General features: G+C 49.2%; 1 protein-coding gene across 8 annotated transcripts in view; it reads left to right on the forward strand.

The window, feature by feature from the left end:
- Window positions 1-15424, forward strand: part of ARHGAP22 (Rho GTPase activating protein 22) — a 209421-nt gene that overhangs the window by 150732 nt on the left and 43265 nt on the right. The window contains exon 1 of one of the 8 annotated variants that reach the window (XM_025397722.1): window positions 9601-9805. The exons of the other annotated variants lie outside the window; for them this stretch is intronic. Within the exon in view, the coding sequence (XP_025253507.1) occupies window positions 9754-9805 (52 nt within the window). The 5' untranslated portion in view covers window positions 9601-9753. Of the gene's footprint in view, window positions 1-9600; window positions 9806-15424 lie in introns of those variants that run through there. 8 annotated transcript variants of the gene reach the window in all.

Raw genomic sequence — 15424 nt, forward strand, 5'->3', positions numbered from 1 at the left:
ACATTTCGGAACATGGTCTTCATCTGACAGTTAACATATTCCATTTAACATGCTACCGTTTTAACCTATTTTCTTCTCCCTCCAAATATTTTGATGTCAGCACCGGCACCACGTTCCTTGGCGTTTCCCAGTCTCAGCCATGCGTTCTTACTGCTGAGGCCTGGCCAAGTCCTGGCTTCTCCAAGGTCAGGGGACAAGGGGGCCTCATCCAGTCAGCCCCAGAGCCAGACGAGCCCGAGCTGTGGGTGAAGGTAGCTGAGAGGACGCTGTTCTGAATTTATGGCCTCATCCCTGACCCCAGTAGGTCCCCAGGATCCTTCCTAGCATTGGCTGCTTCGAGTTTGTTGATGATGTTGGTTGACGCCTGTCTCCACTACCAGGCCACACTCTCTGAGAAGCAGAGACTCTTGCTTTTGTCACTGCTGTGTCCCCAGTATATGGCACAGTGTCTGGCACATGGTAGACCATCAGTAAATATTTATGGGCGGAAGAATGGGATATGGAAATTTGGGAGTGGGTGAGGGGGCAACAGTTGGGAAAGGTGAGGGAGAAGTAGGGATATTTGAGCTGGGTCTTGATGAATGAGTAGGAGTTTGCCAGGTGGCCAGGTGGGAAAGGCACCAGCATGTGCAAAGACCTGGAGGCATGAAGAATGTGGTGCTTCCTGACAATAAGCAAGTGGGCAGGGCACCTGGAGTGTCCGGTGAGATGGAGAGAGCTGACGGGGCTGGAAAGGTGCTCTCTGCTCATCACGCAGGAGCCCAGTGGGAAGCAGCAAACTGAGATGTGTCCTGAAGACAACAGAGTCAGGCCATGATGTAAGATTCTCGCTGGAGAGGGGAAAGTTCTGACTGCACTGCAGAGGCCACCCGTTGGCAAGGCCTGGGCATTCCCCAGCTGTTCCCACACTCTTCCACTTCTGCAATTGTCCCTGGGAGAAAAATCACAGTCCTCCTTCTCCCACGGGGTACTGCCCAGGGCAAGGTCACACCCAGATCCCCTAAAAGCCCCAGCATCCCCAGAATCACAAAGGAAGATTCTCAGGGAGAGGCTGGTTTTAAGAAATGAAACTCTACTATGGTTATAAGCTAGCAAAAGGGGAACTTGGAGCTGAAACCATTTGGAGGACATTTGGGGCATTCTCCTAAATTAAAAGTACTCAAGACACAGGGCTGGCTTAACTTCTCCAGCACCAAACACGAGCTCCTGCCTCTCTCAACAATGAAAATAAGCACAATCTTCACTCAGGACAGTCATCTGTGCCCATGAGAATCCACATGCCAGCACTTCAGAGCCTCTCCTGAGAGGAAGCTGCTCCTCCCCTGCTCCTGAGCCCCTCCCTTCTCTTCTGGGAGCCAGCCTGGGGCCCAGTATCCAGCTCCTCCTTCCAGAAATAGGCATGCAGATCTGTGCACCTCTGAGTATGTATCATCCATTTATTTTTTTCCACATAGTAATGGAGCATCCCATATCATTTCACACAGTTTCACCACCTTCTTTTCTTTTCTTTCTTTTTTTTTTGATGCACATAATTTAATCAATACATTATTTATTTGATGAAGAGTTAAGCTGTTCCCAGTTATTTTTACTACCTTTTTATGCACATGTACAAATGTATCTAAAGAGTAATTTTCTAAGAATAGATTACTGGGTCATTTAAAATTTTGATAGATCTCAAATTATTCTTCCAAAGAGATTGTCAAAATCAAAATCTACTTCTAGCAACAGCTCGAAGGTCTGCCCACTTTCCTCACCATCCCCATCAGGTGGGTGCCTTCAGCTGCAATCCCTCCCTTGAGATGCGGGTAAATCAGCTGAGAGCACCTCCCAAGGGGAGGCTGCAGGGGCCCTGCACTGGCCTCACCCACACACCTGGAACATGTGGTGTGAGAAGGCTTATTTCACCTGTCACTTTATATTAAATCTCATTTTCATTTGTTTTTTAAAATAGGTAACAAATAGTACAAATATGAGAAGGCAAAAGCCAGTCTCCTTGTATCCCTGCCTTCTAGTCACCCACCTTCATCCCCAAAAACGCTACTGTTCTCTTTCTCTGTCCAGAAATACTTTGCACACATTCAAACAAATCCAGGTATAAAGTATACCCTCATTTTTTAAGACCTGCAAAACATCCCATTTTATGGATATGTAGCTAGCCCCTCTCCTTCTGCCATTTGTCTTTTCACTTTCTTTTCTTTGCCATGCAACTATTTTTAACTTTTTTGTAGTTACATTTTCTTTTGTGGTCTCCTGTTTTGAGTCATACTTAGAAAGGCCTTCTCCAAAATTTTATACAAAATTTCTCCCATGGTTGAGCCTGGCACTTTTATAGTTTCATTTTTCATCTTTACATCTTTTTTTTTTTTCTTTTGAGATGGAGTCTCACTCTGTCACCCAGGATAGAGTGCAGTGGCGCGGTCTTGGCTCACTGCAACCTGCACCTCCTGAGTTCAAGGAATTCTCCTGCCTCAGCCTCCCGAGTAGCTGTGACTACAGGGGCGGTCTGCCACGCCCAGCTAATTTTTGTATTTTTAATAGAGACAGGGTTTTTTCACCATGTTAGCCAGGCTGGTCTCAAACTCCTGGCCTCAGGTGATCCACCCACCTCGGCCTCCCAAAGTGCTGGGAGATTACAGGTGTGAACCACCACGCCTGGCCTTAATCTTTAATCTATTGTGTATTTTTATTTGGTTGTAAGGTGTGACATAAGGATTCAACTTGATTTTTCCTCACATGGCTCTCCCATGTGAGGAAATACTATGGGATATACTATCCCATGTATTAGAGAATCCATCCTGTCCTCACCCCTTTGAAAGAGTTCCTTAAACATTCCAAACTCCCATATGTGTGTGAGTCTTTCTCTGGTCATGCCACCCAGTGCAATGCTGTTTTAATTACTGAGTAGCTCTACTCAGTTTTTGTTTTGTTTTGAGACAGAGTCTTGCTTTCTCACCCAGTTTGGAGTTCAGCTCACAGCTCATTTCAGCTTCCTGCTCTGCTGAGCTCCAGTTACTCTCCTACCTCAGCCTCCCGCATAGCTGGGATTATAGGTGTACGCCACCACACTTGGCTAATTTTTTAATTATTATTTTCTATAGAGGTGGGGTCTTGCTATTTTGCCCAGACTGGTCTGGAACTCCTGGCCTCAAACAATCTTCCAACTTTGGCCTCTCAAAGTATTAGGATTACAGGTGTGAGCCACCATGCCCAGCCTCTGTACTGTCTTTTAATAATTGGTTGGGCTGGTCGGAGTTCACTATGTTTTCTTTCAAAAGTGCACTTGCTATTTTTGCTTATGAACCTTAAGAATCAACTTACCTCATTTAAAAAGAAATACTATTCATATTGTGTTAAATTAATAGACCAAGGTAGAGAGAATTGGCATCTCTGTTATGCTGCTGGCATCCCTATTTTCCTACTTATATACATAGCATGCATTTCTGTTTCTCCTAATTTACAAATAGGTTGTTCTTTTTATGTATTAATTTTGCACCCAGCTGATTTACTGCATTCTTTTATTGATTATGATGGGTTTTCAGTTCATTGACTTAGAACTTCCACACATATAAACAAGTACCCTGAAAAATAATTTAACAGGAGGAGTAATAACAGCTCACCCTCTTCTCCAGCTTTCATAGCTTTCCATTCTTTCTCTTGTCTGGTTGGTGAACCCTTCCAGGGAGATGCTCTATACCAGGGGTCTTCAGTGGACGTGCCTGTATTTTTCCTGGCTTTGATGGGAATGCTGCCATTGTCTCTCCACTGAATGCAGTGTTGGCTTTGAGTATATCCAGGTGAAGATCCACCTGTTCTCATTTAACGAAGAATATTTATCAAAATGGATGTTCAGTTTTGTCAAGTGTCTTTTCCAATTTCCCCTTAGACTGCTGGGCTGCAGGCCGCCAGTGTGCACCAGCAGGCCAGGGAGGCCTGCCCATGCCTGGCAGCTTGGGGAGGAGGTGGTGCAGCTACGTGGGCAGCCTGTGGCTCTCATGCTGTCAGGACCATCCTGCTTCCAGCTGCAGGAAACAGGCAAGCCCATGTAACCTGCCAAAATCAAAGGAGCTATGTTATTCTTACAGACCAAGAAACCCAGAGGGAGAGGTAGGCGGCCCCGTGGTAGTGACTCAGGGCCTCAGCAACGTCGAACAAGGACATGGCCTCCCCCTGCCCCTTCACCCCCTTGATCTATTGGCTCTGCTCGCTGGCCAGAGTGGCTGCAAGATGACCACCAAGTGACCAACAGGCAGGACACGTCCCTTCCATGGAGAGGGGTCTCTTGGTGGAGTCCTTCTTAGACAGGAGGGAGCCTTTCTCAGATGTCCCTCCAAGAAGTTCCCCTTGGACCTCAGTGGCTGCATCTCTAGTCTTAGGGCAGCCTGTGAAATAGATCTGTTTTTCATTTCTTTCCAGATCTTCTTTAATGAGTGATAGGTATGCGCCTCTCTCAATGGCTGCCCGTTGTTCCATCACCTTTGTGTATCCTGGTGTCCCATTCCCCTGCTTTGGTCATGATGTTGCTTCTGGTATTGGATTGGCTTTTGTCATTGCCTGCTTGTTTGGGCATTTTGGGTTCTGAAATGCTGCGTATGGACTCTGTGGCTGCTGCCCTTCTTAGGCCAGCTAGAATTGCACTTTTGGTTCTAGCGCATCAAGACGTGCTATTGTGTGCAGAGCGGGTATGAGAACTCCACAAAGGATAGGGTAGGGGGCCAGGTCGAGGGAGGCTGCAGCGGGGCCACTGCTTGGGGATGCAGAGGGCTCTAAATCCTTGTGCTGGGACTGGTGGGGGGTGTTGGGGTGGCTTCCTGTACATGTGGGGGACTTCACTTCACTGACTCCTGGCTTGGGCAAGGGGCCAGAAGGGCCATGATGTGGAGCACCTGGAGGCTCTGAGGACCAACAGGTGCCCAGTGCATTTTTGTTCAGGGGCCTTCATTGTTCGCCAGCGCATCCCAAGGAGAAGAGGGATTCAACAGGTTTCTAGGTGCCCCGGTGCAGCTATGCAGTGTGGCTGGTGTGGTCCCTGCAGGGGTGGGAGGCTGGGTAATGGGGGACTCTTCTGGGCCCTGTCCTGCTCGGGCCAGCTTTCTCCTTTCACCACAGGATCCCATCTTCCTTCTCAGAAAATACAGCATGTGGGCTCGTGATGACAGGCCAAGGTAGATGTTACCTGCAGGGAGCCTTATGAAAGGTGGGGACTGGCCCTAGGCGCTGCATCCTCTTTGTCTGGAGTGCACACACAGCAATTCTAAGGGATAGATAGAGGCGGAGCCCTAGAGGAACCATGGAAACCTGAAGTTTCCGCTGCTCTCAGCCTATCGCCTCCCCTCCTGATATTCTGCCCTTCATCTCTTCAGCCCCACTGGGAGGATCCCGGGATGGCCACCTTCTCTTATCCCATGACAGACAACAACAGAGTCAGGGCCCAGGGCCCACTGCAGTGCTGCCCTGGGGGATGGAGCACAGTGGGAGGGGTCCATTTATTGAGCCCCTGGGCCTTGCAGTTGCTGTGAGTGGCAGGAGCTGCACCTGGGACTGAGGTATTGTGGCCAAGGTGGACCTGGCAGGAGGGGCAGGTGGATGGTGAGACCCCAGGTTTCCTTGGCTTTGTTCCTGTGTCCCCAGTAGTGCCCTGCCTCTTCTTTCCAGACCTGTTTTCCTGGAGGGGCTCCTTCCTCCCCGGCTTGCTCAGCTTGTACTGCAGCACATTGCGAGGCCTCAGACAGCCGACCCCTTACACAGCATCTGCTGACCACCAGCACTCCCTCTTCAACATCCTGTTCCCTCCTTCCCCTCTGCCTTCTGTGCCTCCTTTTCTCTCTGCATTTATGGCAATAAAAATACTTTCTGGAAACAGAAGTGAGTCGTCGGCATCCTCCTATCCCTGGCTGAGCGGTGCCGACAGGGAGACTGGCAGCAGAAAGCCCAGCTGCCTTGGAGAACCCCACCTACTTTTCACCCATGCCAAGGAGACAAAGCTGTGGCCCGAGGCCTACCCTGAGGAGACAAGGTCAGGATCCTGCTCTCCTTCAGGAGTGGGCTTTGCTTTTGCAGCTGAGCAAGCACGTCTTGCCGTTCTGATAATTTTTCCGTGGGAGGCCCTAGCCCTGTATGTGCAGGTAGCAGATTGTCCAGGTCCCATGATCACCCCCCAAGGGCAGGTGGGAGGTGTCAACCCCCTAGGAGGTCAGCAGCATGCAGTTTCTCCTGACCAGCCATGGGCAGTTGGGAGAGTCAGTGCCCAGGGCCCACTGCAGTGCTGCCCTGGGGGATGGAGCAGTGGGCCCTGGGCCCCCTGCACAGAGCCCCAAGGAATCCAGTGCACCCAGTTCACTCTGAGGACCTGAGAAAGCCAGTCCAGTGGCAGATGGGGCACCTTGGTTCCTGCCCTCCACTCCCCAGGGGTGTACTACGCAGCACCTCCACAACCAGGCTTGTGAACTCCTTAGGGCAGGATGCAGCCCCACTCCATTACTGCACTGAACTAGGAGGGGGACTCCATCAAGTAGCAACCGGCACACAGCAGCACAGACTTCCTTATCTAGTGTGACCGGCTGTCTTCCTGCAGATACTCTGGCAGGCACCAGGCGATTGTTCAGCAGGCACCTGGAGACAAGGATTAGGTAAGACCCTAGAGAAGGAGGTCCCAGCAGCTAAGGTGAAGAGAGCAGCCAGAACAGGCAGCCCTGGAGGCAGCAGCTCTGGGCTGAGAATTCTTGCCCTTCCAGTTCTTACCTATGTGACTATGAGCAACAAAGTCCATCTCTCCGACCTCAGTTTCTTTATCTGTAAAATGAGAATCATGACACTTATCTCACAAGCTATGGAGAGGATAAAATGTCACAGTCTATGTGATTGCATGTATGTGGCACACGGCTGGCACATAGTAGGCTGCTGTTGTTATTTAATGTTCTTACCATCCCCATCATTATCGGTACAGGAAGAGATGTGAGGATTGTATATCCTCATACCACCAGAGCCCCACTGTCCAGGTCTCTGAAGGCAGCAGACCACAAGGGGGATGGTTGTGCTTCAGGCTGTGTTTTGACAAAATGGGGATTGCATACATCACCTTTGCTGCATCATAGATTACTCCCCAAACCCAGTGGCTTAAAACAGAAACATTTATTATCTCACAGCTCTGCGGGTCGGGAATCTGGGTGTGGCTTGCCTGCATCCTGTAGCTTGGGGGCTCTCAAAGGCTCATCCCGTTGTTAGCTGCAACTGTGGCCTCATCTGAAGACTTGACTGACGGGAGATCCACTTCAAGCTGAATCACACAGCTATTTGTAAGGGACAGTCCCTTGAGGGCTGCTAGACAGACCACCACGGTCCCTTGCTGGCTGTTGCTAGAGACTTCTCTGTTTCTCACTACATGGGCCTCCCGCCTCGGGCAGCTCCCAACAGGGCAGCCTGCCTCATCACAGCCAGCAAGCCAGAGAACAAGGGAGAGAATGTGAGATGGAAGCCACTGTCTCTTTGTGACCTAATCTCAGAAGTGACATCCTGTCAATTTTTGCCACATTCTGTTCATTAAAAGCAAGTTACTGGGTCCAGCCCACCTTCACGAGGAGTAATTACACAAGAGTCTGACTACCAGGAGGCAGGTCCACTGGGGGCCATTGCGGAGGCTGCCTACCAAGGGATGAAGCCAGGAACACCCACTCTGCCGCCAGACTGCCTGGGGCATTCAGATCCTCAGCTATTAAGAGTGGGCTGTGAGGGGCCAGTGCTTTAGGACACCAGTTGGCAACTAATTTCCCTTGGGTGACCGGGGGCAGTTGGGAAGATACACCTTACTAGTCACGTGACCTTGGACGAATTATTCAACCTTCTGTAGCCTCTGTGTTCTCGTCTGTCAATTGGGTATCATCATTGTAACACCATATCAGGTGGTTGTGGGACATCGAGATAAAACATGCAAAGCTGTTAGGATGGTGCCCAGCGATATGGTGAACACTCAACCAAGGCTGGATATTTTAATTAAGAGAGATTGCCTGTTACCTCCCAGAGCCCTCCACACCCCCCCCCAGTGGCTGCTGCCATTCACTGAACCCCAACCCTTTTCCAGACACTAGACTAGTCCCTGGGACACCAGGAAGAACAGTCATACATTCCTTCATAAGTCATACAATCCTTTCACAGAGACAGGCAGTAAACACGTATGCAGACGAACAAGCTGCTTTCCAATCAGGATAAGTCCTATAGAGAAAGCCATGTAAGACTAATTGGGTGGGAGGGGGCAGCTCCTTGACAAAGGCTGTCACCCAGGGAAGGATTCTGTAATGTACATTTGAGCTGAGGCTGGAAAATAAGAGGGAGTCAGCCATGCAAGGAAGTGGGAGGGCATTTGGAGCACCCGAGAGAATGCAAACTTTATGGTGGGAAAAAGGTGAATTTGAGGGAGAGAGGGTGCTGGAGTGGCTGACAGCAGGACATGGGCCAGGGGGAGGAGAGGTGGTCCGAGGGACCTGGAGATTCACAGTCACATCGGAGTTGGGTTTTATTCCAAGAACAGTCGGCCCTCTGAAGGGTTTCCAGCAGTTGTGATTTGCCATTAAGAGGCTGCTTCTTGTTGGAGAGGTGGATAGATGGGTGGATGGATAGATGGATGGATGGATGGATGGATGGATGGATGGATGGATGGATGGACGAATGAGCAGATGGATAGATGGGCGGATGAACAGGTGGACAGATGGATGGAGAAATTGGGGAGATGGGCAGATGAACAGGTGGCTTCGGCACAGGCACAGCCCCTTGCTCTGTACTTGCTGAGCAGAGTTTGGTGCCCATTGCCTGCCTCTGCCCTCCAGGGCTGCCTGAGTATGGGCTCCTGACACCACATCCCGGGAGGAGTGAATATTGCCGGAGGAGAGGAGACCAGGCTGAGTGAGGGAGCTGCTTCCTGCTCCCTTTGTCCCAGAGGCAAGGGAGGCACCATAAGGGTGGCAGCTGACTTGGCGCACAGAATCCACAACAGCTGAGTTCAAATCCTGGCTGTACCATTTCCCAGCGTGATGGCCCTGGGCCACTGAAAGCTCGTGGAGCGTCAGCTTCTCTGTCTTTGACACAGACCACATGCCTACCTTAGAGGGTACGGGGGCGCTTACCAAGTACCACGTGCAGGTGCTGTGCCCAGCCCCTGGCTTCTTGGTCTCATTTCATCTTCACCACAGTCCCGGGAGGTGGGTTTAGTTATTGGCCTTGTTTTGCTGATGAGAAAATGGAAACAGAAAGATTAAGTAACTAGCTCAAGACCATGTGGCAACTAAGCACTTACATCAGGCTTCTCCCATGCATTCATTAATCTCCACTACCTGTTGAGTGGGTCCACCTGGAGAGGAGAACCCTGAGGCATAAAGCTGGTGGCACTGAGCTGGGGTTCCCACATGCCAGATAAATAGGACTCCCCTACCCCCAGGGAGTCAAGAACACAGCAGGACAAGCGCACAGGGCAGCAGGCACAGATGCGGATGCAGAACAACCACACTGACCTCCCACTGGCGGGGATCCCAGCAGGTCCTCCTTGCCCCGCCCCAGACAGTCCCAGCCTTCGGGCACTGGTAAATGCAGAAGTTCCCCAGGAGAGACAAAAGGCCTCAGCCTGGTGCCCACAGGCAGAGTGCACAGGCAGCCGAGTGGCCGCAGTCCCGCAGTGGAGGAGTGCCTTGTGCACCTGGTGGTTTTCTGCACCCCGACAGGTGCATCTGGCCACTGTTCCTCCCACTGCAGGCCCCATTGCTCCACACCATGCCCTTCTGGCCCATCAGGCATCTGAAGAGCAGCGGGCGTCTGCGCAGGGGTAAGTGGATAGCTGGAGTCACTGGGAGGCTGCGGGGACCAGGCTAGGAGACTGGGGAGGGCGATTAACCCTTGAAAGGGAAGTGGTGTTTGGTGGCCGCAACCAGGTAAAGAGAACTGAAAGACATGAATGAAGACTGGGAGGACAGCAGGGAGGTTCAGCCTGGTACACTGGGGATCCTGTGCAGGAGCGTCCAGCTGGCTCATTGCCCAGGACTGACACCACACACACAGGCAGGTCTCAGGATGCCTGAGAGTGCTTGGCAAAATAATGGCCCACCAAAGGCAACATACACCGCCAGCCCCAGTCCACACTCTCCTTCAGTGTAGCCACCAGCCACATGTGGCTGCTAAGCATATGAAATGTGGCTAGTCCAAATTGAGATAATGCTGTTAGTGCTAAATATGTGTTAGTGCCTTAAAGATTTTTAAGACTTTGTACAAATATATGTATAATATCTCAATAATTTTAATTGACATGTTGAAATGAATGCTACTATTGTAGATATATTGGAATAAACAAAATATTAGGTTGGTGCAAAAGTAATTGCTGTTTTTGCCATTGAAAGTAATTTATTTTTGGCTGAGTGCGGTGGCCTGTAATCCCAGCACTTTCGGAGTCGAGGTGCGTGGATCACCTGAGGTCAGGAGTTTGAGACCAGCCTGGTCAACATGATGAAACCCTATCTCTACTAAAAATACAAAATTTAGCTGGGTGTGGTGGTGGGTACCCATAATCCCAGCTACTCGGGAGGCTGAGACAGGAGAATCACTTGAACCTGGGAAGCGGAGGTTGCAGTGAGCCAAGATTGTGCCACTACACTCCAGTTGGGGCAAAAAGAGTGAAACTCCATCTCAAAAATCAAAGGAAAGTAATTTATTTTTATATATATATTAAAGATAAATACAGCTGTTCCTTTTTAGTTTTTTAGTGTAGCTGCTAAAACATTTGAAGTTGCACATGTAGCTCACATTATATCTCTGTAGGATCACACTGTTCCAGACGGCTGCATCTAGACACTGGGCCTTCACCCCGACACCCAGCTGCTAGGGCCCTCCGAGGGTTTCTACACTCTAGGCAGCCAGGAGAGTGACAGTGGGCCCTGTGACAAATCATACATTGCTGCTGCCACTTTTAAATGGTGATTTAAAAAATATTTTTCAATAAACCTTGGTAAAGAGGGGTTAAGGCAGATATAAAATTTGATCAATTACATCAGAATGACAACTTTTTCACCTGAACATCATGGAATAAGTCCCAGGGGTTACAGCGGCTTACAAAGTGCTTTCACACATACCGGTTACGCTTTTTTCTTTTTCTTATGAAAATGTTTATATGGAAAAGTTGAAAGCCAGTTCTTGTCCTGGGACCCCTGCATTTTGGAGCCTCCCCCTCTCCCTGGGTCTCAAAAGGAAATCCTTAAGTTCAGGAGCTCAGAGGGGAGAAGGCCTGGCTGGAATCACAAAGGGCTGGTCACCTGGGGCTGGTGCCCTTGAACAAGCCACGGGCAGAAGGAGTGAGAAAAGTGGGGTCGGGATAGGAGCCAGACTTCCTGGGGTCATAGTTTCCTGGTACATACACACACACAGCTCATAGTTAGAGCTTGGGCTGTTTCTAAACATTTCTGGGCTCAGTTTCCTCTCTTTAAAATGAGAATAGTGATATCGCTTCCCTCAGGATCCCACAAGTGTTCACACTACTCACACTCATCAATCTGTAAGTGTCACGCTCACCTTTCGCAAGGTTTTCACGTTTGCCTGTCTCCTTTGTTCTGCCGCTGCCGCCCTCACTAACCTCCCATTCATCTCAGGCTCAGCGCATGTCCTCTCCATGCCAGGCTCTGCTGGCTGTGCTGGAGTTGTCTATAAAACAGACAGAGTCGGGGTGGGCCAACGAGAAATGTTATGAATAAGCATGTCATGTAAACACATAAAATACATACAGAGTGTATTGACTGCAATCAGTGCTATGGAAAAATTCAGGCCAGGAAGGAGCATGGGGTGTGGTGGGTGATGCGTGGTGAGGCTTAAATAGGGTGGTCAGAAGAAGATGTTACCTTCCCCAAGAAGGTAACATCTGAGGAAAGACCTGAAGGGGGTCAGTGCTAGAAGGACAGCTTTCTGGGCTACAGCAGGAGCAAGGGAACAGCAGGTGCAAAAACCATGAAGCAGGAGCATGCCGGGTGTGCTTGAGAACTGGCAAAAGCAAAGGGAAGGGGAGCCAGAGATGACGTCACAGGAGTAGGGGTCAGGGGCCTTCAGGCTCACTGCGAGGCCTTTGCCGAGATGGGCCTGCCGGGGGATGTTGAACAGGGGTTGGGGAGCTGGTTCAGGCCTCTACTAGGTCTCCGTGGCTGCTCAACTGAGAATAGACTGTCAGGGTAAGGGAAGGAGCCTGGAGACTGTGCAGCAGTCTAGATGAGGAGTGATGGTGGCCCAGACCAGGTGAGCAGTGAGAAATGACCAGATTGCAGCTATGTTCTAAAGGAGAAGCTAATAGAATTTACTGAGAGGAATGGATAGGAGAGGTGAGAGAGAGTGGAGCAAGGATGTGTCTGGTTTCAACCTGAGTAACCAGAAAATGGAGTTGCCCTCACCCAAAAGGAGAGGGTGTAGGCAGATGGGAGGTGGACTTCCCCCAGGTCTGGAGGTCAGGGGAGCAGTGAATCTGGATGTCATCAGCACGAGGACAGCATTTAAAGCCTGAGAACAGATGGGTCCACCAGGGAGACTGGGGTCAGTGTAAAGGTGAGGGAGAGGAAGACTCCAGGGGACTCCCAACTTCCTGCACCTAGTTGTGGCCACCGAAGTGGGAACACAGGAGGAGCTAGTTTGATAGATGAGGCACTTAGAATGTTTGGACATGCCACATTGTGCCTGTGGGAAGTCACAGGACGATAGAATTGTAAGTCATTTAGATTCATAGACAATAGAGATCTGGCTGTATTGTATCAATGTTTCTTAACCGGGGCATTTGGCCCCCAAGGGGCACTTGGCAATGTGTAGAGACACTGTTGGCTGTCACAGCCTGGGAGGGAGGGAGTGGGCAGAGGCCAGGGATGCTGCTGCCCATCCTGCTATGCACAGGACAGGCCCCCACACCCCACGAAAAATGATCTCACCCAACATGTCAGTAGTGCTGAGGCCGAGAAGTCCCCCTCTATCCTGTATTTAATTATGATAATAAAAGGGAACACTTAGAGAGTGCTTGCTAGCTCCCAGGGGCTAAGCTAAGGGGCTCTCCCATTTCATTCTCCTGATGAGATGGGTGCCTTTGGTTTCATACCCCTACGGGTGCATGACTCTGACAGTTGGGGAAATTAAGTCACTGTGCTCCACATTGAGGGAGCTGAGGTTTGACCCATAGAAGTTGGATCCTAAGCACTGTTTAAGAGAGCCTCAGCGCTGGGCGCAGTGGCTTAGGCCTGTAATCCCAGCACTTTAGGAGGCCTAGGCGGGTGGATCATGAGGTCAGGAGATCCAGACTATCCTGGCTAACACGGTAAAACCCCATCTCTACTAAAAAGACAAAAAATTAGCCGGGCGTGGTGGCGGGCGCCTGTAGTCCCAGTTACTTGGGTGGCTGAGGCAGGAGAATGGTGTGAACCTGGGAGGCGGAGCTTGCAGTGAGCCAGGATCGTGCCACTGCACTCCAGCCTGGGCTACAGTGCAAGACTCTGTCTCAAAAAAAAAAAAAAAAAAGAGAGAGAGAGCTTCAAAAGTCTGCCATGTATAATGGGATGGGGTAGAAACAGTGGCCACACAGACAGTTAAAGGGAAAAACCAGGAACTGTGATAATAGACCTTCATCTTTCATAATGAATTTATTCCTGAAATATTTGCCAGTGTAATTCTTATTCATTTAAGTAAAGCTAATATTAATGTTTCCTAAGTTACAGAGAAGAAGGTCAGTATAAACCATGGAACACTGTAGAAAGTCCCGAAGTTTGTTGTAATCCCCCATTTCATCTTCCTCACACTCCCCTTCATTGCCATAAGGGAGATTTTATATTAAGAAAACAGAATGAGTTTATGGGCGAACAAACCTGTTTGAATCCCAGCACCTCCACTTGCCAGTTCATGAGCAAAGTGCTTAACTTCTCTGAGCCTCAGTTTTTCCACCTGTCAAATGGGGTCATCAATGCTCCTTCCTAGGGCATCTATGAAGACTGCCTGGGACTGTGCCTGTTAAGCGCCTTGCAGAGTGTTTATCATATAGAGTAGGCCCTTAGGCATGGTAATAGGTTTTTCACTTCTGGACAAGATAAAGTACCAGGGACCTATTTACCCTCCCTCCTGAAACAACCAAAAAAAAAAGAAAGAAAGAAAAGAAAAGGACAAAATATTTGAAACAATGCTTTTAAGATACTGGACGTTAGGGAAGGACTGTGACCCCCAAGAAATGGGAAACAAGGTGATTCCCTACATGTGCCCCAGCTGACCGCCTGGAGAAAGTTTGCAGGCTGTATGCAGGAAGGGGAGACACAGGTGGAGCCCATTGGACTCCATGAGTTGAAGAGACAGAGCTAAAAGTCCAGAGAGATCAAAACATCTAGATCCTGCAGGGTAGCTGCTGAGGAGGAAAGAGCTGCACAGAGAGGAAAATGCCTTGAGAACTGAGCCGTGCACTCATCACCATATGCACGTGAGGAAAACTACCCCAGGTTGAGCAAAGAACTACCAGAAAGGATCAGAGGCAACAGTGCCCACATTAATACCAGGCAAAACATGGCACCTGTTCCCGCCTGCAAGACCGCAAAACCTAGCGGCTTGTGGGGCGTAGGACAGAATACACAGAAGGGTTTTCCCTCAGTAGTGGGGAATAATTAGCTCTGTACTGAGCACTCTGGATCCACCTAACAAATCTTAGAGGCAAAATCTGTAAGGATCAAACTCTTTCCAAGAATCTAAGTTCATACCAGAAAAAGACTGAAGAATATTTACGGAAATACAGAAACATTCATCACCCACCCATTTAAAAATCACAGTATCTGGCAACTAATTAGAAATATCAGGAATGCAAAGAGGCAGGAAAATGTAGCCCATAATGAGGAGAAAAATAAAAAGCAATCAATTGAGACAAACCCAGAAATGACACAGATTTTAGAATTAGCAAAGACATTAAAACAGTTTTTCTATGCTCATGGATAGGAAGAATCAATATCGTAAAAATGGCCATACTGCCCAAGGTAATTTATAGATTCAATGCCATCCCCATTAAGCCACCAATGACTTTCTTCACAGAATTGGAAAAAACTACTTTAAAGTTCATATGGAACCAAAAAAGAGCCTGCATTGCCAAGTCAATCATAAGTCAAAAGAACGAAGCTGGAGGCATCACACTACCTGACTTCAAACTATAGTACAAGGCTACAGTAACCAAAACAGGATGGTACTGGTACCAAAACAGAGATATAGACCAATGGAACAGAACAGAGTCCTCAGAAATAATACCACACATCTACAGCCATCTTATCTTTGACAAACCTGACAAAAACAAGAAATGGGGAAAGGATTCCCTATTTAATAAATGGTGCTGGGAAAACTGGCTAGCCTTATGTAGAAAGCTGAAACTGGATCCCTTCCTTACACCTTATACAAAAATTAATTCAAGATGGAT

This window comes from Theropithecus gelada, chromosome 9 (assembly GCF_003255815.1).
Source record: "Theropithecus gelada isolate Dixy chromosome 9, Tgel_1.0, whole genome shotgun sequence".
Classification (NCBI taxonomy): Eukaryota; Metazoa; Chordata; class Mammalia; order Primates; family Cercopithecidae; genus Theropithecus; species Theropithecus gelada.